The following is a 27047-nucleotide window of genomic DNA, read 5'->3' on the forward strand; positions in this document are numbered from 1 at the left end:
ATGGTGTAAAGTGCAACTGGCTCAGTTGCCCCTAGCAACCAATCAGATTCCACTTTTCATTCCTCACAGACTCTTTGGAAAATAAAAGGTGGAATCTGGTTGCTAGGGGCAACTGAGCCAGTTTCACTTTACACCATGTTTGATAAATCTCCCCCATAGTGTATGGTTTATGATTTGGGCAAAAATCTATGCAAGTCTAGGACTGTTTACGCTTTTTGCAGTATTCGGCTATCTTCACACACCATCAAAATGACTTTTGTTGGGCGGCCGTCATATAACGACCGTTAGTCTATAAAAGTTATACAAATAATGTCCGCTGTCATAAAAACGGCCGTTATTTGTTGTAAATGACTAGCCGTCCAGTCCCCCCCCCCCCCAAAAAAAAAAAAAAAGAGCTGTAAGTTCAACAGTGTGTGCACATAGCCTAAATCAGTATATACCGTGTGGTATATTTGTAAGGGAAGCCTCCTGGCTGTTTAAAAAAAAAAAAAAAAATTAATTATATATATCTACATACCAACCTGATGGAAGCCAAAAAGACACTCTTGTACCCTGTGGGTTTGTTTGATGTGTACACTGGGGGATGGAGAAGGCAACCTGCAGTGTAATTTGGCTTTACGTCTTAAACTCAGTTCACACTCATCAGCCCAGGTTTATGAATCACAGCTCAGATTTCATTACTCAGAATGAAAATAGAGCAATAAACAGATGAGAAGATATGGCGTTTGATTCGTTTTTTTTGGTCCAATTCATCTGTTTGTTTGTTCTTTTTTATTACGAAACTTTGTGAGTGAGTAACAATCTGAAGATCTGAATGAGAAGGTAAGGTCGGTCTGGAGCATATGGAAATGCAGTAGTTGTGGGTCCAGGTTTCTTGTCTGGAGTGTTCAACCTCATTTTCTGTGGTCGTGGGGGGCAAAAACAACAAAAAGTCTTGTGCAGTTGGTAACTAATTCTAATTTAATGTATAACTTTGCCATAAATGCTTTCATTCTGTTTTTTTCTTTTTTTCCATTATAGGATCTTGAGAACTGATTAAAAAAGTCATTAAAATGGTGAGTAGTAATATATGCTCTATGATAGGGCTGTTCCCATCTTACAGTTGTGTTCATACATCATATTTTTGATGCATTTTTCATGCAATTTTGACGCAATTTTGGTAGTTGTGGAAACAATGACACAGTTTTACTGCCATTAACGTCAAATAGTGCATTTTTTTTTGCTGGGATTTCACCGAAAACATACCGAAAATGCTACATATGAAAACAGGCCTTAAGGAGTTGCTTAAAGATTTTTTTATTGCCCTAACACCGCCCCCCCCCCCCCCCCCCCCTCACCGCATGTGATTGGTGTCCCACGGCTCTGTTCTGGTCCTGGGATGTCGTTCAAATCCGACGCGCGCTCATATCCGACGCGCTCTCCCCTTCTCCTGTGATTGAACGATGGAAATCATGTGCTTCAATGCATTCTCTATGGAAGCGTGTTCAATCACAGGATCACAGAAGAGGAGTCACAGCAGCGGCTGATGTGATCGGATTTGAATGGTGCCGCAGAACTGGACCGGAGCCGCGACGTGGGACACAGATCACCTGCAGTGAGTATAAACGCCAGCGTCTAGGGGGGTCGGGGGGCAAGAAAAAAAAATTTGTGAACTGCTTCGTTAAGAAGTTCCTTAACAGATTGGGGTTGTGCACTTGTTTGGGGACTTATATTTAATAGTTAAATGCCATTAATACAACAAATAGAGCCCCCATGTACTGTGAGAGCAGGATGTGGTCCCAGCTGTATGTACAGAGAGGAGATCATCTATTTCCCATTGCTCTTACCAATACATAATAATAATAATCACCATATGGATTTTATTGTTGTGTTTGTATTGTAAGTCAGAGTTTCTCTTCGTACCCTTAAGGCCCATGAGAGGTTCCTAAGGAACTGTAATGATCTGTCCCGGGCTGCCGATAGTAAACACTGGAGGTTGAAGTTTCATAGTCCGGAACCATATACAGCAGGATGTGGAGTACAGTTTTCCCACAGTGTCTACATATCTTCCCATCCTCCCGTGTGAACAACAGCTGTGTCCGTAATCTTAGTAGTAGTAGTAGGGCTGTTTCTTTACATCACTTACAATTCTGTTGTTGTTCGGTATTGTAGACCGTTATACACAATATTCTGGAATAGTTTTAGTAGTTTGATAACACACGTATGTCATTTTAGTATGTTTAACAGTGCTGGACAGCTGCTCTACAGATGTGTTTGGGGCTTTCAGAAGAGTCCCAAATGTTAAGTTGGATGTTTGCTTTGACGCTTTGGTTTACATGAATGTATGGGAAGTAGAAATTATACTATACGTGAAAATGTCTCGTTCTTACAACCCTGACATGTTATACAGAAGATAGTGTTTGACATTTGTGGATTTAATGATACAGGGCAGTGATCAAGGCACTTGAGAGTTACTACAGCTGTAGAACATTTCATGTCAAAGATAAAAAATATTTGAAGGCTATGTCTACATTCACAACCATTTTTTATTGCACCAATGCATCTTAAATGTAATAGGTCAGAATAAAACATTTTTGTTCTATAGCTCTTTTACAGACCCCTATGTCTCCATGGTAACAGACTACAAGCAAACACTGTAGTCTGGTTCTGCATACAACCCCATACACAATTTATGGAACATGCAGAAATACCTGCCACAAAGCCACCCCTTTAAGCTTGGGACTTCACACAACTACTTCAATGTGCTGTGTCATCTCACTAAAGTGTTTTTCCCCGGGACCTAAGGAATAACAAAATATACTCTGTTAACAATTTCCTATCCGTAACAGATACTAGAATAGATGATGTTTACTGAGATTAAGTGTTATATCATAGTAATGCACAGAACCATAAGTATTTTTTTTTTGTAATTGTCACTTTGTTCCTAGGCAAGCATACGTTTTCAAGAATCTGAGCCCTGGTATGCTGGACGGGTATATTCTAGGTACTGGAAGCATTACAGTCAAGCAATGCAGTGGCTGTACAGGCATAAGAGAGCATACAGAATGGCCGTGGCATCTACCTGTTATCCCCCCTGGTACCTGGCTGAAACCTTCCATAATACTCGTTATACAGATTGGGAAGGAGGGGAGTCCTCTTATCCTTCCTTTTATGCAAGGCCACCGAAACACCCTGTGCAACCACGCAGGGATCGCCCCTGTTTAAAGGTATCATGCTCTAAAGATGAGGAGTCTGCGATGGAACAAGAAGAGGCTGTGTCTTCTGATTCTGAGGAGGAAGGAATAGAATGTGACATGAGTAACATGGAGATAACAGAGGAGCTGCGCCAATACTTTGCAGAGACGGAGAGACATCGAGAAGAGCTAAGTAAGGACTGGTTACATTACATGCAAGTTTTGGTGGTAAATATGTAATGGTGACTAAATACTTGCTGCATAGACAACCTGAAGCATACGCTGCAGCTCTAGCTCCTGACACCCTAGTCAAACATCTGATTTGCAGAGGGTGGCTATGTTCACACAGCGTCTTTTTTTGGCCATTTGAAGCAAAATAAAAGCCATTATTTTATTTATAAAGATGGCCTTGATTATACAAATAACAATGGCCTCAAAATGAGGGCTATCCAAAAAAGACGTCTGTCAAACGGCCAAATAAAGGCAGTGTGGGAAGATAGTGTAAATTTAATTCATGGGAATTTAATTCATGGGAGTCTTAAAGTAACACTGTCGCCCCCTTTTTATATTATGATTTCTCTACACAGGTGCAAAGGGTAAATTTTGCGGTTTTCATACCTTATTTTATATCATACATCATGGTGCTTATTCCAGTAAAAAGTGATCTTTTATCATCTGCGGATTGTGCTGCTTGGCAGGGCTTCATGACCGCAGCGCCGCTTAGCTCCGCCCACATCACCACAATAGGCCCCGTCCCCTCAGTGGCACTTACCAGTCGATGCTTGTATTTATTAATCACATATCCAATCGTAACAACATAGCACAGGACGCGTTTCAGCGTCAGGCTTTATCAGCTGCCTCATGCCGAAACGCATGCCATGTTGTTACGATTGGATAAGTGATTAGTAAATACTTCAAGCATCGACTGGTAGGTGCCGGAATTTGTTTTGGACTATTACATGAGGATTTATTCATTTTACGTGCACCACCCTGTAACCCAGATGTGCCGCCATAAATTGTGCCCTAATGGTCTAGGCCCCACCCCCTCTAGGTCGGCCCATACCAATGGTCACAGAGGGGGCGGGTCTATGCACCAATGACGTCACCGAGGGACAGGGCATATGGTGGTGATGTGGGCGGGGCTAAGTAGCGCTGTGGCCGTGAGGTCCTGCCCAGGTATCACAATCCGCAGATTATAAAATATCACTTTTTACTGGAACAAGCACCATGATGTATGATATCAAATAAGGTATGAAAACGGCAAAATTTACCCTTTCCACCTGTGTAGAAAAGTCATAATGCAAAAAGGGGGTGACAGTGTCACTTAAGGCACACCTGAGAGGAAGCCCCTTCTTATAGAGCTGAATCATCCAAAAAACATGCATATAACCACTTATTTTTTTTTACCTCTTAATTAAAACTTGTGTTTAGTAATTATGCAGCATATACACATAGCCATATAAATATTCCATCACCCAGTGTTCCAGTGTCCGGAGAACCTAGTTGTCCATAAAAAACTTTATTCTATATGGAGCACATGGCATTTCAGACGACGTTCACAGTGAGGATTTGTACAATTGGCATGATGCAACCACGTTGAGTGAGCAATCTTTTAAGGGCAAAGTGCCCTTTGTCATGCGTAGTGAAAGTGCACCCACCACCAGTTAACCTAACATCTTGCGAGATTATCTCTGGTAAAAACAAAGAGGATGTCAAAGTACATCAAACTTAACCAAAATACAAAACTTACAACATAGTAAGTATTCAAAGGAAAACATTACAATTGCATACTTCATTTACATACACATAATATCCATACTGCATACTTCATTTAAACCTTTTGGGGTTTAATGCATCAAGCCTCCAATATACTTTGCGTTGAAGTAGTCTCGTTTTAACTTACAGGGCTATATTAATAGATCTACAACTTGCTTAGTATCGCAAGAAAACCATCCCCTTATTTTAATCGGTGACCCCCTTGTGGGATCAATCACCTGATTCCCCCTTGATGACGGCATTACAGAAATATTCCTGACTCTTTAGCTTTCAAAAAATTTTGTTCATCATGCTTGATGAATATCTCATCTGTACAAATTTCTTGACCATCAACTTTTTTTCTGATATTTGTCTCATAATATCAGAGCTACAGATCCTTCTAGTTTTCTTGACTGTAAAGCAATAATAAGCTATTATTCCACCCGGTCATTTCCATGATTGTGAAAAATAGTAGACTGAGAAATTAGAGAGTAGACCGAAAAATAGTAGACTGAGAAATTAGAGAGTAGACCGAAAAATAGTAGATTGAGAAATTTGAAAACCAAGAACTACATTATCAAAAATGAACACAACAAATAACAACATATCATGAGTACATATAACAAGATATCCATCAGAAATGAGAACAAAACCGACTGTTTACGCTTATAAATGTTGCCGCAGCAAGTGATTGACTGAGCGGCCTGTCACTTCAGAGACCAGCTCAGAAGCTTCATTGCCAGCTGCGGGGAGCGGGCAGAAACTAGAAGAACACTGGGGATTGGGGACAGGTATGGATAAAGTTTACTATTTTACCCTTAAGGCAAGGGCAGCACAGACATTGCTAACGATGTCTGTGCAGCCCTTGCTGTATTTTAAGGCGAACTCTGTCAACGAATGATGGTCATTCAGATGGCTAACATATTCATCTAACTGTGGAGAAATCCCGGTCCATAGGACAAAGACATCATGTACATAACGCAGCCAGAGGGTTATAGGATAACACTGTGACCAGACATATTCTTCCTTAAAGGGAACCATTCACCCCGTGGCCCCAGGCAGAAACTGACATACAGTGACATAAAGGTCAATATACTTACCACATCGCTCTAAGTCCCGTCCCAGATCCCCTTGTTGACACGGAGAAATCTCCGATTCTTCTTCTCGCACCCATTATGGTAATGAGTGCCGCCGGGCCCGAAGTCCAGCCTTCTCCCCGCCTCCGACACTTGATTGACGCCGGGTCTTCTTCCTCCTCGTCTTCTTTCTTCTCGCCGGATCCTGCGCAGGCGCCATGACGGTCGTTTTCGGCGCATGCGAAGTTCACAATTGAAGCCACTCCGCAGCTTCACTGTTTACTGCTCGTGCGCCGATTGTCTCGAGCACGTATCCTGACGAATTCCCGCGCAGGCGCCGTTGCGATGGTCCCGTCACCTCTTCTGCGCCTGCGCGGGAATTCGTCAGAAGACTGAAGACGTCAATCAAGTTCCAGAAGGCGTGGATGGGCGGCGACGAGAAGAGGACCTCATGAATAAGTTGGACTCATCTCGGCTCATTACCATAATGGGCGCGAAAAGAAGAATCGTCGATTTCTCCAGGTCAACAACGGGATTCGGGACGGGACCAGGAGCGATGTGGTAAGTATATTGACCTTTATGTCACTGTATGTCAGTTTCTGCCTGGGGCCACGGGGTGAATTGGTTCCCTTTAAATATAAAAATATTGGTGGAACTTGGAGCCACAGAGGACCCATCAAAGTCCCCTGTAGCTTTAAATAAATGCTGTCCAGGGTGCTACATGCTCCGGTTGGAGTGATGGAGATTGGGTGATGTTTTAGTTACCATATTTTCTGCTTTATAAGACGTACAAGTTCAGCTCACCACATCTGCAGCAATCCACCCTCCACAGAGAGCAGTATATGGAAGGAGCTAGCAATCCACCCTCCACAGAGAGCAGTATATGGAAAGAGCCAGCGATCCCGGGTAAAAAATCTTATTCTTTAGTGAAGCTTCACATGCAGATACAGACTTGGCAAAAATGACTGATGCATTTCAATCAACAGGTAATCGTACTCATAGTCCTAGTCTTATAGGGACTATGAGTAAGATCACCTGTTGATCAAAACAAGTCAGTTATTTTTGTCAAATCTGTACCTGCATGTGAATCTTTAATTTAAAAAAAATTTCTTGCTTCTTCCATAAACCATTCTCTGGTTTTAGAGGGGGAAAATAGGGAAAAAATATTTTGAACCAAAAAGTGAGCCTACTGGTGTGCCCCCCACATATAGTACTAATACCCCCTGCTGTTGTCCCCATAGTAACTGTCCCATACCCTGCAGCCCCTGCTCACAGCTGTCCAGGCACAGGGCAGGCATTGATCATGGCTTCTAATAAACGATCCGTACAGAGGTGCTGCTGCAGCCAGGCCCCCCACTCCCCCTCATCTACCCCCAGACATGTCTCAGCAGCGCTGCACGTTACGTGTCTGGTACTAGTCATCCACCGCTTGGAGCCTCATGCTGTCAGCTGTCACACACCAGCCGGTCCGAGCGCACAACTCCTCTGAACACAGCGACTGCCCTGCCTCACTCCACCAACGCCACTGAATCAGAAGACTGCACTTGCATGATATCGCTGACCGTGATCTTTCAACATGTTGAAAAATTACGATCAGGTCAGTGATGGTCGGCTGCTTGTCGCTCTGTGTAATAGGATCACTGCTGACACGATTGTCCGTCAGCCCCTCCTGCTGCCCTCTGCAGCCCTTCCCCCTGCTCCTCTGTTGCTCAATGTCTGTGTGTGTAATAGCACAGGCAGCGAGCGGGGAACGAGGGGCAAGCGAGCACAGACCTGACAGGTCGGCACTCGCTTCCCCCTTATAACATTATTCCAATCCAATCCCCAGATTACTTAATGGAGATTGGACTGTGTCCGTGTGAATAGCCTTTTTTTTTTTTTTTTTTTTTTTTTTATTGTCTCATTTCTTACTACTTTTGCAATGTTGTACTATACAGGATGAGACAGCTTATTGTAAGGTGACAGAAATTCCCTTCACTTGTTTCATGTCCAAGCCAATTTTCTCTTTTTCTGGGGAAATACCTTGCAGCGAGCGCATATTCCCTGTAAGCCTAGAGCACATTGCACTAAGGGGGGATACAGCTTTAGCTTTATAGAATCACTGATAATTCTTCCAAGACATCATGATGTTCAGCTTCCTTTAAAACATTGCAATCCCACTCTTTAAAGTTTCCATAACAACAGTACAGAGCGCTTAGAAAGGCTCCATTGACAGGACTCAATAGGGCCTCTTTAAGTAGGAGAGAACTGGAAGCTCTGAAGAAACAAAAGGGAGACAAACACAGCAAAATGGAGTCATAGCTCTCCAAATAAATACTCTGTGCGTGCAGATTTATGGTTATCCATCCATCTATCCATATTCATTCCTTAGTAGTTATATTAAGTTCCCATTCAAAGCTAAATTTAACATTAAGACTGTGTTCATGTGACATTTTTTTGGCCTTTCTTTCAGCTGTTTTTTTTTTTTTTTCACGCTCAGTTCAGCCATTTTTTGCTTTTTGTCAGTTTTACAGCCATTTACAGCTCAAAATAAGACTTACTAAAACAGTGTGTTAACTGACTTTTAACATGTTAAAGGATAATCTGCTGCCAATGACAGGAAAGAGCTGCACAGACATCGCTAGCAATGTTTGTGCAGCCCTGACTGTCAGATTATTGAGCCAAGGATTGGTAGGCAGGCAGAAATCTAGCAGATCAGCACTCGTTTAGAGTGTGGATCAGGCTGTGTAAAAAGGCTTTAAAGTGTATCTGTTGTTATAACTTTTAAAGTTTAAATTAACAGTAGATGTGATATAAAGCAAGTTAGCAATTTACATTCCTTATTTTTTTTTATCATCATGCTGTAAAACAAAGCTGAACTTACCAGAAATCCAGGTCCCGTCTCCGAACTGGCAGATTATCTGACTTGTGCTGGTTGGAAAAAAAAGACTAAACACAGGAATTCTGGCCAGTACAGAGAGTCACAGCTCAATGTGTCCATCAGTCACATGACTGCCTTCTCTGATAGGGGTCAGATGACCTGTGAAATACGGCACTTCCTGTTTTCGGACTCTTTGTAAAAATAAAAAAAATTCTAAACACAGGAAGTGCCATGTTTTTCATAACAAAAAAAAATAATGTAAATTGCACTTTCTTTATATCACATCTACTGTTTTAAATTTGAAAGTTTTAATGGCAGGTACACTTGAAAGGCCCTATTACACCAAGCAATTATCGGACATATTTGGCTGTTACCGGCCATAATTGCTTGGCGTGATAGCTCCTGTTAAAAGGCAAGGATCACCTATACACAATATCAGCTGATCTTTGTCTTTCAGCATGTTGAAAAAAACTAGAACGATAGTGATGGTCTGCTGGCCCCCACTCCGCGCAACAGGAGCGGCGGCAGCCGACTGCCACTACCTCCTAGGGCTTCCTAGAGGATCTAAAAATCACCCAGGAAGCGCCTCCTGCAGCTCCCTGCGCCCCCTCCCCACTCTTGCCCACTTACTGTTGGCGCATGTAATATCGCCGGCAGCGAACGGGGAACGAGAAGCAAGTGAATGCTGATCTGACAGGTCGGCACTCGCTTGCTCCTCCAGATAGGCCTGTGTTATAGGGCTTTAAATGTCAGGAATAGGGATAAATGTCAGGAGGAAGATGTCCATCTTTTTACCCTAATTGACCATTGCAATTCCCCATATTGCTTATGACCTAGCAGGCAGCCACCCCCTACCATAGATATGCACAGAGAAGAAACTCTCATGAAACCATCCAGACTGAACAGGTTATAATGAGGAGTCTTCTCAGTCCCTGGCAGCTGCTTATCTCTGCAATATGCTGATGGGAAATTGCTCCCTCAGGGGGTACAAGGCTCAACAGGAACCATGTTTTTTATTATTATTATTTTCCTGTATAGAAAGTAAATATAGGAAATACCTGTTAATAGATCTGCTTTTCTGCTCCATATTGTTGTCCATAAATTAAATAGGATATAGCATAAATTTTCCTGTATACCAGACACAAGCATTGCTAAATACCAGGTTATGTGTAATAGTTCCACACATCATAACTAAACATAGTTCCAGGTACAGGTTAAATGCACCTTCAGCCGTACTTTTAGGTCAGCTCCTGCTTGTGTGGCAAGCAATTTCTGTATTTCACGTATGCAAGTGATCAGGAAGTGCTCACTAACTGGAGCTGATGTGTTCACGTACCCTTAGGGTACATTCACACTTACCGGATCCGCAGCTGATTTTCTGCTGCGGATCTGCAGCAGATTTCATTTAAATAACTAAACACAGCATAAATCTGCTGCGGATATGCTGCAGATCTGCTGCGGATCCTGTAGGTGTGAACGCACCCTTAGGGTACAAACACACACACCGTATACGCAGCATATTTTCTGCTGTGATACGCAGCAGATCTGCAGCAGATTAGATCTAAATAACTGAACACAGCATCAAATCTGCACCATCAAATCTGCTGCAGATCTGCTGCGTATACGGTGTGTGTGTTTGTACCCTTGAAGTGAAATCTTCTGGTCTAATTCTTTTTTATAGACCTAAGTATGTTTTCCTCTATGCTGGTTGTACTGTATTTGTTACTGTTCCTCTGGAGGGGTCTATAACCTCCCCTAAGGAATACTGCTTGTGGTTTTATCCACGTTTCTTCAGTCGCATGTTTAAGACAAAAGTTGTTCCCATGGATTTCTTGCTGAAGCTATGTATACTCTTCATATTGACCAAGCTGTACCTCTCTCCTCCTCCCCCACCCAGGAAATGTGTAGGGTCACCCGAACAATTTTGTGTTTTCCATGAAAAGTCACACTTATTCACCACCATACGTTGTGAAATGAATAGAAAATAGAGTCAAGACATTGACAAGGTTAGAAATAATGATTTGTATTTGAAATAACATTGTTTTTACATCAAAGAATCCACCTTTTGCAGCAATTCCAGCATTGCACACCTTTGGCATTCTAGCTATTAATCTGTTGAGGTAAGCTGGAGAAATTGCACCCCACGCTTCTAGAAGCAGCTCCCACAAGTTGGATTGGTTGGATGGGCACTTCTGGCGTACCATACGGTCAAGGTGCTCCCACAACAGCTCAATGGGGTTCAGATCTGGTGACTGCGCTGGCCACTCCATTACCGATAGAATACCAGCTGCCTGCTTCTGCTGTAAATAGTTCTTGCACAATTTGGAGGTGTGTTTAGGGTCATTCTCCTGTTGTAGGATGAAATTGTCTCCAATCAAGCGCTGTCCACTGGGCATGGCATGGCGCTGCAAAATTGAGTGATAGCCTTCCTTATTCAGAATCCCTTTTACCCTGTACAAATCTCCCACCTTACCAGCTCCAAAGCAACCCCAGACCATCACATTACCTCTACCATGCTTAACAGATGGCGTCAGGCATTCTTCCAGCATCTTTTCATTTGTTCTGCGTCTCACAAACGTTCTTCTTTGTGATCCAAACACCTCAAACTTGGATTCATCCATCCGCAACACTTTTTTCCAGTCTTCCTCTGTCCAATGTCTGTGTTCTTTTGCCCATCTTAATCTTTTTCTTTTATTGGCCAGTCTCAGATATGGCTTTTTCTTTGCCACTCTGCCCTGAAGCCCAAAATCCTGCAGCTGCCTCTTCACTGTAGATGTTGACACTGGTGTTTTGCGGGTACTATTTAATGAAGATGCCAGTTGGGGACCTGTGAGGCGTCTGTTTCTCAAACTAGAGAATCTAATGTGCTTATCTTCTTGCTTAGTTGTGCAACGCGGTCTCCCACTTCTTTTTCTACTCTGGTTAGAGCCTGTTTGTGCTGTTCTCTGAAGGGGGTAGTACACACTGTTGTAGGAGATCTTCAGTTTCTTAGCAATTTCTCGCATGGAATAGCCTTAATTTCTAAGAACAAAAATAGACTGTCGAGTTTCAGATGAAAGTTCTCTTTTTCTGGCCATTTTGAGCATTAAATTGACTCCACAAATGTGATGCTCCAGAAACACAATCTGCTCAAAGGAAGGTCAGTTTTGTAGCTTCTGTAACGAGCTAGACTGTTTTCAGATGTGTGAACATGATTGCACAAGGGTTTTCTAATCATCAATTAGCCTTCTGAGCCAATGAGCAAACACATTGTACCATTAGAACACTGGAGTGATAGTTGCTGGAAATGGGCCTCTATACACCTATGTAGATATTGCACCAAAAACCAGACATTTGCAGCTAGAATAGTTATTTACCACATTAGCAATGTATAGAGTGTATTTCTTTAAAGTTAGGACTAGTTTAAAGTTATCGTCATTGAAAAGTACAGTACTTTTCCTTCAAAAATAAGGACATTCCAATGTGACCCCAAACTTTTGAACGGTAGTGTGTGTATGTGTGTGTGTGTGTGTGTGTGTGTGTGTGTGTGTATATATATATATATATATATATATATATATATATATATATATATATATATATTAATTCATGATCAAGTTTGTTGTAGAATCCCAGTTCTTGGAAAATAGACTTTGTCAGCACCTATGGCTCATTTTAGCATAGTAGGATTTGGTGGAACATATAGGGCAAGGTACGTTTTCAGTCACGTTAGATGTGTGCTGCATAGATTATTTTTTGCATTTTCTGCAAAACATTTGCAGCACATCAGCAGCAAAGTGAAAGGAATTCTAAGAAATGCCATCCCATGCACTGCAGAAAAAAATCCCCATGGAATCTGTTTAACATCAATGACACATTGTGGATCTGCAATAAAAACTGCAAGGGCAAATTTGCCCCTGTGGAAAAGTCGTTGATGTGTTTTTTCCCCTGTGGACATACCCTATGGTTTTGTTAAAGGAGTTTTCCACCTTAAAGTGACACTGTCACCCCCTTTTTGCATTATGACTTATCTACATAGGTGTAAATGGTAAATTTTGTAGTTCTCATACCTTAAAGGGGTATTCCCCCCAAGAGCCAAAAAAATAAAATGATACCAAACCTAGCCAGTCTTACTCACCAAGTCCCCCTGAGAATTTTGAGCCGTCTCCTGTATTTCTAGCTGCTTCCATTCCATAGTTACAAGTTTTTTGAAAAGCCGATCTATATCCAACATGGTGCTGGCCAGAAAACTACATCTCCCATCATGCATTGCTTATGCCTGATTGGTCCATGATGTAGCAGAGCTGATATCACCAAGATATAGCGGAGTTGAGTGAGTTGCATAGTGCAGTTGAATGAGTGGCATAGCGGAGTTGAGTGAGTGGCATAGCGGAGTTGAGTGAGTGGCATAGCGGAGTTGTAATAGCGAAGAGTTGTTATATTGACATAGCAGTGGCATATATCTTCATTATATATCTTCATATAATAACCTTTTACTGTAATGACAAGAAGAACGACAGATGTCTGTCCCATGTTCTGTCATGATATATCTTATGCATAAAGTGTTGTGTGGACCGCGGTTGGCCACCGTGAGCTCAGTGAAGGGGGGGGGAGGCCCCCTCATGCAGAACTACAACTCTCAGCATGCACGGAGAGAAGGCTGAGCATGCTGAGAGCTCTAATTCTACAAGGGGTTGCTGCACTCACTACAGCCGGGTGAGCCGCAGGAGGGCTGAGCTCCGGGCAGGGGGGGATTAGCGATGGAGGGTGGCACGGCCTGTTCTGAGGGTGGGGGCGGCGCTCCGGGTGAGCTACAGGGGGATACAGGGTGAGCTCCGGGCAAGGGGGTGCACACAGTGGGGGGCTGCTGTCAGAGAAGGGATACAGTGAACAGCAGCAGCTGCTGTCACTGTCTCTGTGTTCTCCCTCTCTTCAGTGTGGTGGGTTAGAAGCGCTAACCCGGCTCATTAAAAAGACTGAGGACATGTGATGCCGTCTCGGAGGGTCGGGGCCAGGAGCAGGGAGCGTGTCGGAGTGGACTGAGAGCTGATGATTCTATGCAATCTGTGGGGGTGAGTGCACCTAGATAACAGCACAACTGTGCAGAATCCATAATAACTTTATATTGGAAAGATAGAAAGCTACGGGTGAGCAACGTATTAATGCAAAAATAATTTTGGGGGGAACCCCTTTAATTTATATGATATGTCATGGTGCTTGTTCCAGTAAAAAGTGATCTTTTATCATCTGCGGATTGTGCTACCTAGGCAGGGCTTCATGGCTGCATCGCCCTAGTAGGTCACACCCTTATCTGATGTCATTGCCACATAGAACTTAAGGCTGGCCTGTTCCAATGGTCGTCGAGGGGGCAGGGCCTATACAGTGATGAAGTCACAGGGGAGGGTTATATGGCCCCGCCAAGGTGGTACAATCCGCAGATGGAAAAGATCCCTTTTTACTGGAACAAGCACCGTGACATATGATATAAAATAAGGTATGAAAAATTTACCCTTTACACCTGTGTAGAGAAGTCATAATGCAAAAAAAGGGGGTGACAGTGTCACTTTAAATATTCAGTATAGAGGATTAGCTCTTTATGGGGACCACAAACATGGCTCAGAATTCTGGCCATGTGTAAGGGCCCTATTTCACCGGACGATTATCGTTTGCATAATCGTTAACGATCTCAAACAACTGCTATTGCGAAAGACCTGAAACGTTCACTCATTTCCATGGAACGATAATCGTTACTTATGATCGTAATTGCGATCGTTTTTCCTTCGCTATTTATTCGCTATTGCGTTCGTATCTACTGTGAACGACCGAACGATGTCTTATTCAATGCGAACGTTTGCTAACGTTTTGTGAACGAGCAACGATAAAAATAGGTCCAGGTCTTATAAAGCGATCAACGATTTCTTGTTCGGTCGTTAATCGTTAACTGCATTTCAACCGAACGATTATCGTTTAGATTCGAACGATTTAACGATAATCTGAACGATAATCGTCCGGTGGAATAGGGCCCTAAGGGTGCTGCTCCCCTGCTTTGATGCTGAATAGTCATAGCCAGTCACATGATCCTGCCTCCTAACAGTCACAATGCCCATAAGGTGAAGTGGACAGGTACACTCTTTTCTTGGCAGCACTCCTCCCCCGCTATTTATGCTTATGAACCCTCCTATTGGCAAGTGGTGATACTACATTTGTAGTAGAGCTACGGCTTTCAGAAGCAGCCTATCTGAATGGGTTGTTCCAGACATTGTTCTGACAAAAAAAACAACTTGTTTGGAGGGGTTAAAACATATAATGGAGTGCAGCATATAATAGGCTGCCCAGCTATTATTATCACAAATACCTTGAAGTGGCAACTAATACCTGAAAGATGTAGAAGGAAACAGGGAACTGTTATTCAAATGGATTAAAGGACAGCCATAATGCCAAAGGTACAGCCAGTGATCACTAGAGATGATCGAACAGGGCCGAGGTTCAGGTCTTTGCGAGCCCGAGTCCAGGCGGTACTCGGGCAGTCTCCACCTTCCCCACGGAACGGGAAGGCAGTGGGACTCAAATGCCGATGGTTTGGGTTGGTAGGAATCTATACTTCGGCCCTGTTCGATCATCTCTAGTGATCACCCTCAGAAAGATCACAGAAGATCTGAAGCCAAGTTAAAAACAAGATCTCGAGACTTCCGGTTCCGGCTCGCTGATGTGAGGACGTGCGCGCCAGAGCTCCGTCCCCGGACCCGACTGCCGAGGGCTGCCCCGCCACTCACATCGCTCGCCAGGGTCTCCAAACCCGCACATCACTCCATCCTTGCTCCGGTAATCGGATGGAGAAGTTTATTACCCGCGGCGGGGAGCCGGCTGCAGCCGCCGATCCACGGCCCCAGAGGGAGGCGGAGAGAGGCAAGATGGCGCCAGCAGCACCGCTGACAGAAACTGTGGCGCAGATACACCATGTGCCTAGTCAGCTTGATACTCAGCTCCCGACCTCACAAGATCTCTTCACCCCAGGGGGAGAGGACCTTCTTCCAGGGCTACAGGTAACCTGCAAACAGATGGCGATAGAGGTAGCTAAGATATTGGTGCCTGACCTGGTTGCCTCTCTGGAATCTACAGTGGCCACATCTTTGGCGCAAATGCAAAACACACTGACAACGCATGCTACTCAGATTTCAGAGCTGGAAGGGAGGATGCAGAGAACGGAGGGGGAGCTAATGGAGACTAAAAATTGCCTGATCAATGTAGTCAGAGAATGTGAATACCTTAGGGTGAAAACAGAGGACCTTGAAAATCGCTCCCGTAGGAGCAACCTGCGGATGGTGGGACTGCCCGAGTCGGTGCCAGTGTCACAACTACTACAGATATGCTCCGCCGAACTACCGGCTGCTCTGGGCCTCACCGGTTCCTGCCCAGTAGAACGAGCCCACCGTATGGGGCCCCCCCCTCCATCAGTGACAGACGCAGTGACCAAACGCCTGGGGAACAGGCCGCGTCAGGTGATTTCTCAACTTTGCTGATAAACAAATGATTATACAAGCGTACAAGAAGACAAGAGCGGAGGTCGCCATACGTGGTGCGAAGGTACTACTATTCAACGACTACTCGGCTGAGGTGACCAAACAGAGGAAGGCATTCGCACCCATCTGCACGCTACTGGTGAAACATCAGGTCAAGTTTGCTTTACAGTACCCGGCAGTCCTTAGGATCTTTCATCAAGATGGATCCATGGAAACCTTACGATCACCGTTGGCTGCGTCCTCTTTTGTGGATTCGCTGAAGAAAGAGGTGGATTCTGCAGTGCCGTCTGATACGATCAAGAGGAGACGTACACAAAGTCCGCATTCAGCCCCAGAAGCAATGGACTGATCCAGGACATGTGATAAGTATTGTAGTGCTTGGAAGCACTTATGCGGGTTCAGCTGTGCTACGGCTTATAATAGTATAGTTATGGTTTAGCTCTCTACTCCTTTATTCTCTTACTCTATGTTTAGTTTCGAATGGGGCCTAGTTGATTTCATATCTCCCTGATATTATGGGGTAACCAATAGGGCCCGGGGAGGGCTGGGGCGCCATACTTGTTATTTCAGATAATTTAGGTTATTATGGGGAGTTCACGAGGCTCCTCCAGGGCAGCGAAAGAAGTGAAGTCCACGACTACTTTCACTCGTACTTTGATTTATTTGACTAATGTCATTACTATTATCTGCTATTTTGTCACGATTCTGTGGCGTTTTCATGTTGTACAAATTGTATGTACTTATGGTTATATTGTTTTTTTCTGTTGCCAAGGAGATTCACCCCACCTGCTGACGTCTGGTTGTTTTGGATCCAGTGACATCACCCCCCCAGAGGTAACCCATTCACGCACATAACATCATGGAATGTTAAGGGACTACATTCCCCTAACAAGCGGATGAGCGTGCTTAGACATCTAAAACGGTTAAAAACGGATATAGCGTTGCTCCAGGAAACTCACCTAACCGAGTCGGAATTTTTTCGAATGAAGAAGCTGTGGGTGGGTGATGTCCTGGGATCCTCGGCGGTGAGAGGGAAGGCAGGAGTAATGATATTGTTAAGCAGGAAGCTATCATACACTATTCTGCACTCGGAAGCGGATGATCAAGGCAGGATGTCACAAGTGGTACTTGACTCACCTTCAGGTAAATTGCACATTTTTAATATCTATGGCCCAAATGATCATAGTAAGACCTTTTTACAACATCTAGAGTCGGAGGTACTGCAAAACAAAGGGAGCAGTTTAATAGTGGGAGGGGATTTTAATGTGGTATTACATAATCTGGAAGATAGAAAACGCACACGTACCCCCAACACATCCATGACTAGCAGGGACCAACTCCTTCAAACCATCCTCACATCCACCCACCTAGTTGATGCCTGGCGCCACCTTCACCCCGATGACAGGGAATACACCCACTATTCTTACGCACACGACATGTGGTCCCGTATAGACTACTTGCTCCTGTCACCACACCTACTACCCAAAATATTAGCAGCGGAAATCCATGACTTAGCTATTTCAGATCACGCTCCGATCAGCATCACCATCCGCCCGGACTATCCCAAAGGCACAGACATCTTGTGGCGGTACCCCACGACTTTGGCCAAAGACGCAGATTTTCTCCTGTTTTTGAAAGGGTGGTGGGCTGAATATTGTGCAGACAATAGGGAACATACAGATAATCCTTTTCTGATGTGGGAAACAGCAAAAGCTGTGTTGAGAGGGAGAATTATTTCTCACTACTCTGCGAAAAAGAAGGCTGCAGTCCTACACTTCAACTCCTCCACACAAACCCTAAGAGCGGCATACACTAATTACCTACAAATCCACACTACTGATAATAAAGAGAAGTGGGTTGCCGCCAAAAAGGAGTTTGATCTGGCGCAAGATGTGCTGGAAAGTTTCATTAGAGATCAAAAACAGGCTGAGTTCTTCAGATTTGGAGACAAGGCCGGTAGACTGCTGGCAAATCTTGCGTCAGGCCAAAGACGGACAACAAATATATCGTACATTAGAGACGAACATGGCACCCCCCAACATGATCCCAAAACTATTAATTCCCGATTCCAGCAATATTATAAAACGCTGTACACCCAAGGCACACAAAACATCTCAGAGGGTAAAGCGTTTCTTGACCTGTTAGATCTCCCGTCAGTTACCCCGGAGCAATTAGATATTTTAAATGCACCACTGACAATACAAGAAATCGAACACACTATTCAACACTTACCGACTCACAAAGCGCCAGGGCCTGACGGCTTCACTAGTGAATTTTATAAGTCCCTCAGACAAGACATCACACCCACTTTGCTGTCAGTATATAATCATATATTAGCTAGGGAAGAAAACCTGCCTACCGGGGATATGGCGTATATTAAGGTGCTGCCGAAGCAAGGAAAAGATCTTTCCGACCCTACTGCCTACCGCCCGATATCATTGATAAATCAAGATGTCAAAATATTGTCAAAAATAATGGCGGATAGGCTAGCCGCTGTCCTCCCCTCTCTTGTAGGTCCTCACCAGGTGGGCTTTGTATCGGGGCGAGCGGCAGTTACTAATATAAGAACGGTCTTGGCAGTACAGGATACGGTGGCGGGGAGTGGAGACGGCGAGGAACCCCCTGCCTTGTTAGGGATTGACGCAGAGAAGGCATTCGATAACATCAACTGGAGTTGGATGCAACTAGTACTAGACCGCTTTGGGGTTTCTGGCATGTTAAGATCCTATGTTAACGCCTTGTACAGAACACCCAAGGCCAGAGTCTTTACAACGGGCTTCTTGTCGGATGTGATCCACCTGCAGAAAGGCACACGTCAGGGCTGCCCGCTGTCTCCACTCTTGTTCGATCTCGCATTGGAACCGTTAGCACGCCACCTCCTCTCCTCCTCAGTATATGAGGGGATCCGGGTAGGAGAAAGGGAGGTCCGTCTTACCTGTTTTGCCGACGATCTTTTGCTCTTTTTAAAGTCCCCCTCCAAACACCTTCATCAAGTGTTCACTGCTTTCACCCGATATGAATCCTTTTCAGGATATAAGATAAATCCCACAAAGTGTCAGCTGATGTATCTGGATACTCGCACCTCGTCTTTTACACCCCCACAGGGAATAGAGGTGGTATCCACATACCTCACATACTTGGGGATAAAAATAGGCAAGTATCCCCAATCCCTCTATAGACTCAATTACGCCCCACTGATCACTAAAATTGTTAGGGAATTAGAGCGGTGGCGAACCCTGCCATTGTCTCTCACGGGCAGAGCGCACTTACTTAAAATGGTGAGCTTTGCGAGACTTCTATACCCCTTGCAAACATTACCTCTCCTGTTACGCCACTTGGATGTCAGGCAGCTGCAATCTGCTTTTATTGCATTTCTGTGGCAAGGTAAACGTCCACGCATAGCATACAGGAAACTCTGCCTACCTAAAAGTAGCGGGGGTCTGCAGCTCCCTGACATCCGACTGTATAACTTGGCATCACTGTCTAGACATGTACGGGATTGGATCTGGGGCACATCATGGTACTCCAATCTACCCTTAGAACGCAGCTTTGCACATCCATGGAACCTTGGAGCGCTCTTACATACCAAACGTGCAGACTTACCTCGCCCCATCAGGACTAGTCTGCTAATGACCGATACCATAGCCGCGTGGAAAGCAATCAGGAAACTGTACTCGACACCTTATTGTATCTCCAAGTACATGCCTTTCTGGAACTCACCTTCCTTCCCGTTAGGGAATCAAAATAAATTATTCGGCACTTGGAGATCCAAAGGGGTTCTATCTGTTAACGATCTGATAGATGTCGAGAGGGGAACTCTCCACTCTTGGGAACATGTGTCCGCAAAATTTGACCTTCCGCAACATCACAGACTCCAATATCTACAGCTTATAAGTCACTGTAAAAGCTTAGTGTTAGATTTTGCTAAAGCTGAGCGAACCAACAGGTTTGATCAGCTAATGGGGACCACAGGTACTAAGCTGTCCTTATCTGATTCCTATAAACATCTGGCCTCACACACCTTGGACAGGTTAGGTCACACTCTGTTTACAGCCTGGTCGATGCATATAGAGGACGCTGACTTACATACCAAAATTTGTCAGGGTATAAGGCTTGTTCGCCAATCCATTGTAAGCGAGAGGTGGAGAGAGATGCACATACGGCTTATTCACAGGGCCATTTATGCCTTCAATCTCACTTACAAAGAGGCTCCTGCACACTATCTACGTCACTGTCCTAAGTGCAAGACTCCCAAGGCGGATTTATTCCACGCCCTATGGGCATGCTCACAAGTGACCCCGCTATGGAATGAAGTCGGAAATTTTATTAAGCGAATATGGCAAAAGTCTGTTAAGATTGACCCGGTTAGTTGCTTGCTTCATTATACCTGTGAACGGTCGGATGATCCCGAACCACCTCTCGTAGCTAATAAAGCCATTCACAATGTATTACTGGTTGTGGTTAAGTGTTTATTGCGGAACTGGCTGATAGACAAGGTCCCATCGATACAGGACATTAGTGACACTCTAAAACACTTGGTTAACATGGATAAGATACATACACTTCTCAACAAGGAACAGTCCACAAAAACTTTCTTTGCAAAATGGAGAACCTTTATAATCCACACCTTCTCGAGGGAAGAGATCAAACACCTTATGAGTCCCTTTAGACATACTGAATGGTATTATACTGAAGATTTGAAGGACACACTGGGTCCACTAAAAATTACCTGACAAGGAAAAGGGTGGAAGGGGGATCTCCTTGGCCTTTATATATTTTTATGTTTTTGGGTGTTTTTGTATGTTTATGTTAACGGCTGGTTATGTTTGTTAACGGTTATATAGACCTATGTATGGTTTATGGCACCACATTGTGCAGATGTGACGACGCTAGAGTGGTGAACGCCACAAAAAATGGAAAATACGAGGACTATGCAACCTGGACTATATAGGGTGAACAACTCGAATAGCGCGGAACTTTTTGGTATGTTATATGTATCATTGTTCATCTTGTATTGCTATGTTCTCTTTCTCTGCAAACTCGTGCCAATAAAATTTGGTTTAAAAAAAAAAAAAAAAAAAACAAGATCTCCCTGCAAAGCTTTTTTTTGTGTTTGAAAAAAGACATTTTGAATAGGTTAAAATTTGCCAAGAAACACATTGACTGGTCCAAAGAGAAATGGTGCAACATTTTGTGAACACGTGAAAGCAAGATTGTTCTTTTTGGGTCTAATGGTTAAAGGCAGTGGGGCTAGTTTATAAATGTTTAAAAAATGACAGATTTTTTTTGTCCATTTTCGCTGCCGCTTTTCCGTCCCAGAAACCTGACTCACCCATACTTTTTTTTTTGTCTAAACTTTTTTAATCTTTATTTTTTTCTTTTACAGGTTGTGCATTCTAAGAATCAGCCATCTCTAGTGTGGCGGGAAGATTGGGTTTTAGTTTTGTCCTTTGAAAAAACCTACCAGATTAACTAATGGCATGAGACACATTATTAAATCTGATGGTTTGGGAAACTAAATAATTTTTTTTTCTTTTCCACAATTTCACCCAACAAATAACAATTCTTGCTGTTGTGCTTCTCCTGCATGTGTTTGGACACATAATAAATACACTGTCAGCAGCAGGGATTGACTAGGAGAGTAACGTGGATATTTTTAAATATGCAAAAGATTATCTGGATAACCCCTTTAACTTTTGTTGTTTCCTATACAGAGCTCTCATGTCAGTGGCCGTGTTCCTGTACAGCAACAGATACGCTTCTGTGACAACAGTTATACATGCACACAAGTACACAGACCTGCCTTGTTGTGATAGAAACATGTTTAAAAAATTAAAACCAAATACTCTTGCTTCAAAAAATGAGGTTGTCAGGAATTGGCTCATGGCTTGGCAGGACCACTTCATTTTTTCCACTTGATGCTTTCCTTTTTCCAACCTGGCACTTGTGATACAAGAGATTTTTCTACATTCCCACATCCCACCTCCCACTTCCCCCTCATCACCCTTTTGTATGCTTTAACTGTGCATCTGCTGCCATTTACCAGGGAAATTATGACTCATGCCAGGATTTGCTGTGTGCGAAGGCTTCTTGCAGGTCCTCTAAATTCACCTCTTATGCTGGGGATCACTTAGGACGAGTCTGGTTCTGGCCTCCAGTCTAGCATCAGTTTTTACAAAGAAATTTCTGTCTCATTGTGCCTTAAAGTGTCACTGTTGTTTAAATTCTTTTTGCAAAAATCAGTAGTACAAGCAATTTTAAGAAACTTTGTAATTGGGTTTATTAGCCGAAAATTTATGCATATTTATCATGAAAAAGCAGTTTGAAGCTCTCCTTCCTGTCTTCATGGTTTTCTATGGAGAGAGGAGGGGTGGAGGGGAGGTGAGGCACCAAAACAGGACAACAAAGAGTTAATTTACAGCTACATCACCAGGCTATCTCCTCTGAAGTCAGCACTGACCTCTGAATACCTGCTTTCACACAGGTCCCGCTGTGTAATAGTTGGTTTTCTGCTCTCTGCTGGCGACTAATCTCTCTCCTCCCCCTCCCCTCTCCATAGGTTACACAGGGCTTGACTGATGTAAAAGAGCTGAGATTTCCTAAGGGCTAAGATTAGTTGTCAAGTTAGGAAGATTTTTGTGTGAATATTCGTTATATCGTTTTGCATTTAATCAATAATCTTTCCGTGTATGCAGGCAATGATCAAACCACTAACGAAAATTTGTTAATACGCATTTGATCGCATCTTTTGAACTTCCCATAAAATAGGGCTGGGCAGTATACCGCAAAAATACCGATACAGTCACTGGCGTCGGTTAACCGACCTCAACTTAGCCAGGACGGTATCTGCGGCATTTTTGTATTTTTCCCCTGTCAGAGCGCCGTCTCCCCTCAACTGTCCCGTCAGAGCGCCCCCGCACGGCGCGAGCGCTGCACGTTATGTGCAGGGACGCCGGTATCAGAGCGGGAGGTGGAGGAGCAGCAGGGCCCAGGTGAAAATGCCCGAGTGTCCAGTCTAAGCGCCCCCCCCCCATCCTGTCCGTGCACCCTCCCCCCCCCCCCCCCCCCCCATTCGTCCGGTCCGAGGCCCTGTCCCACCGCACCTGTCCCATCAATGCCCCCACCCGTCAAATCCGGACCCGTCCGGCGCCCCTCATACACACCCGGCCAGTGAGAGCTGCACATGTTATTGTGCTGTGTGTGCAGTGACGCCGGCATGTCACGGCTGGAGGAGTAGCTGCCCTGTAGTCACAGTAACAGAACAGGGCTGTAACATAGGAGAAATAGATGTGCTGCAGCAGGCAGGATAAGTTATTGCTGTGTGTGGCATCCTGCCACATTCATTCCTCCTATGTTACAGCCCTGTACTGTTACTGAGGGGACTACAGGTCCCAGCATGCACCTCCCTGTACAATAATACACCCCTATCTGCACCCCCTATATAGCAATACACCTCTATCCGCTTGCCATCCCTATGTGCCCCCTGTAAAGTTACACACCCCTATCCACCCCACCCCCCCTCCCGTATAGTCATACACCCCTGTCCGCTCACTCCCCCCCGTTTAGTAATAATCCCCTATCGGCCCACCTATGTATAGTCATACACCCCTGTTTATCAAATCGTGTAAACTGCCTTTAGCAACCAATCACAGCTTACCAGAGCCTGAAGCTGAGCTGTGATTGGTTGCTACGGGCAGTATACACAAGTTTCTAGTTTACACAGTAAATTGGGGCCACAGTCTTTTATGGCAGCAGGAAAATGACAGTGTTTCTGCTTGAAAGATGGATCATTTGGTCACTATCCCATTTTTATAGCTACCGATAGCAGATTAACTGGAGATTTTACTGTGTTGGACTCTGAAGTGCTTAGTATAACCATAGCTTGGTTGCTAGAAGTTTGCGATCACAGATTGACCTTACTGTGGTTAATGTAAAGATTTGTGCTGACAGAAAAATTTTGCAAATCTGAGACATGATACCAGGAAGAACGTATGAAGGAGCAACACAACTGAGGCAAACACTTGGGTCTGAAACACTCATCATCTTTGCGTGTCTCACCTTGGCTGTTGTACTGATACAATACAACATATTTAATTAAAGGGGTTTTCCAATTAAAACTTGTCCCCGAGTTAGCGTTCCTACCTATGTCTGTCCAACCCTCAAAAATCCCTCACCCTCGCCTACAGACCCATATGAGCCCATATTTTTCGTGACACACTTTGTTTTTCTTAAAGTATGCTGCGAAACAGCAGGAGGTTGTGTTTTTTTCTGTCCCTTAGGGCAGGCATGAGAGATTGGGGGGCTGTCATGAAATGAGAAGATGCCGCCCCCCGAACAGATGCTTGAAAGATTACCTGCAAGGGATCGAACAAGGTTATCACAAACTTCCTGCTGGAAACTGGCAGTGCCTTCAGGCTGTGGTGTGGCATGGGCCATTGGTTCCATGGAGGGGGCAGCGCAATTCTCTACAGAGCTATGGGGTAGGCGCCAGTGTTGCAGCTGGAAGCGTTTGTGGGCTTGCAGTCTAGTTAGATCTCCAGAACCAGGCCACATCATACTCCCGGAAGTGACATCTCCTGTATCTAATTAAAGCACACTTTAAGATTTAAACCGCACTTAAAAATAGTATAAAAAAGTTTATAGTGGATTCTGTAAAAGCTTGATGTGAATTTTAAAGCTGGGCCATAGCATACTTTTAGGCCATGTTCCCACTTTGTATGACACCGGGTCGCTTAACGGACGGTACTGCAGTACCGGCTAAATGATCTTCACTGCTGCTGAATTCGGATGTGGACACATCCGTGCGCACTCGCATCCGAATTCCTCACTGCACAAAATGGAGACTCCATTGTGTGAACTGACATGTCAGTTTCTTGTGGCGCCGCTAAGGATCATGGCCAGGGCGTATACTATGTGTATACACTCCGGCCGAGATTCCTTTAGAAGGGATTGTTACGACGGTCGTGATTATTACAAAACTTGCGCAGTGGGAACATGGCCTTACCCTGTGTGAATACAGCCTTTCTTCCATCAGTGATAGAGAATGGGAACTGGTCATCTTTCATTTTTAGGAATAGACTTTTATATTACAATGCAGAATAGAGATGATGTATCAGATGTTTTGTGAACAATAGGTTTGTATTAATAAACTTACAAATGAGTTTTCAGCACTTTATTGAAAGTATGGCCATGTTCAACCAATATAATGTAATGGGTCATCCGTCTAAGCTTCACAAATGGAACTTGTGTTCTCAGTTCACCATCTGTAACTTGTAACTTCTATTAAATCACTGGTATAGACTTTTGTCAAACTGCATCGCCATGAACAACGTGGCTAGGGGCTTCAAAGAAAATGAAAGCAGCTTCTCAAACATGATTTTGGCACCTACATTAGTTACAAGTGTGCTTTCAAAGAGAAAAGAACATGGCAGGAAATCACTACATTTTCCCCACGAAGAAGCACCTTGTGGTCAATTGAAATGACTTTGTATTATGTTGGTCAATGTACAGTGGTGACAAATCTAATGGCCATTCAATTCATACATTTCAAAGTATCGGCAATGTCGTGCGGCTATTGGTGTGGAACACATTCTAAATGCGTATGTGGAAAGCGGCAATGGGCTTTTTATTTTTCTAAAAAAAAATCTACCTTTCTATTTCAGAGAGGCAGCAGAAGCTTGAAGAAGAAATCCATGAGCAATACGTAGATGCCGGTCACGATCTACACATCCCCACTAAAAGATCAACCCAGCCTCCTTCAGAAAGACCTGGAGAAAGACGTCGAGTAGAAATGAAGAAGCTTTTTGGCGAAGATGCCGCTCAGATCCAAGGAATGGAAACTGCAATGCAACTCAACTTTGATAGACATTGTGATAAAAAGCAACCGAAGTACTGGCCTATCATCCCATTAAAGCTATAAGTGTCAGGGAAGAGATGTGAACAGTTTGCATTACTGTATATAACAGCTATGTCAAAACCCAACAGCTGTATTAGCTTGTAAAGTAAATCATACTGCTGGGTGTTCATATACTAAGCAATAGATTTCCACATTGAACTGTTTAATTTTGGTACTGAATGTTTCATCTACATTATGTATTTTCACTTGTAATATTTACATTCTACCTTTTTTTTTATACATGAACTGTATTTGAACGTGTGCAAAAAATAAAGAATGTGAGTGAGAGATGGCCATTAGGTTCTAATTAATAATGTTGCAACTGTAACTTACAGCTTACAGTATTTTATAATAGGAGCGGAGCGTTTGGTGTTACATTTTATCAGTTTGGCAAACTTTGCTTATAGGTTGCTAAAACTAGCAAGCGGCTGCTTTAGAAAAAACATTAGACAGCTGTTTTGTATTGGTTTATTTAAAGCAAACATACGATCAGGTACATCATTTTCAGGTTTTTACATGAATAGACTGGCACCACTGCTGTGGTCCTCTTTTTTTTAACTGCGGCCCAGTTCCCGTGCATGGTGCCAGTCTATTCCTGGGCACCAGCCTGGCATGAAGCACTGGAAGTGGGCCCGCCCGCCCTCAGTGTGACGGTGCGCCTGCCACTCTGACGCATCTCCATCAGAATCAGTGGAGCCGCGTCACAAAGGGGAGGGCAGATTGTCACACTGGGGGCGGGCGGGCTCACTGCCATTGCTTAAGACTGGGCCGGTGTTCAGGAATAGACCA

General features: G+C 44.0%; 1 protein-coding gene across 1 annotated transcript in view; it reads left to right on the forward strand.

Annotated features, from left to right (window-relative positions):
- The window catches only part of GEMIN8 (gem nuclear organelle associated protein 8), a 40019-nt gene extending 13220 nt beyond the window's left edge, over window positions 1-26799 (forward strand). The window contains exons 3-5 of the mRNA XM_069972449.1: window positions 1021-1055; window positions 2928-3366; window positions 26026-26799. Coding sequence (XP_069828550.1) covers window positions 1053-1055; window positions 2928-3366; window positions 26026-26282 — 699 coding nt within the window. The 5' untranslated portion in view covers window positions 1021-1052 and the 3' untranslated portion in view covers window positions 26283-26799. The remainder of the gene's footprint in view (window positions 1-1020; window positions 1056-2927; window positions 3367-26025) is intronic.
- Window positions 26800-27047: the final 248 nt, after the last annotated feature.

This window comes from Dendropsophus ebraccatus, chromosome 5 (assembly GCF_027789765.1).
Source record: "Dendropsophus ebraccatus isolate aDenEbr1 chromosome 5, aDenEbr1.pat, whole genome shotgun sequence".
In the NCBI taxonomy this organism is placed as follows: domain Eukaryota; kingdom Metazoa; phylum Chordata; class Amphibia; order Anura; family Hylidae; genus Dendropsophus; species Dendropsophus ebraccatus.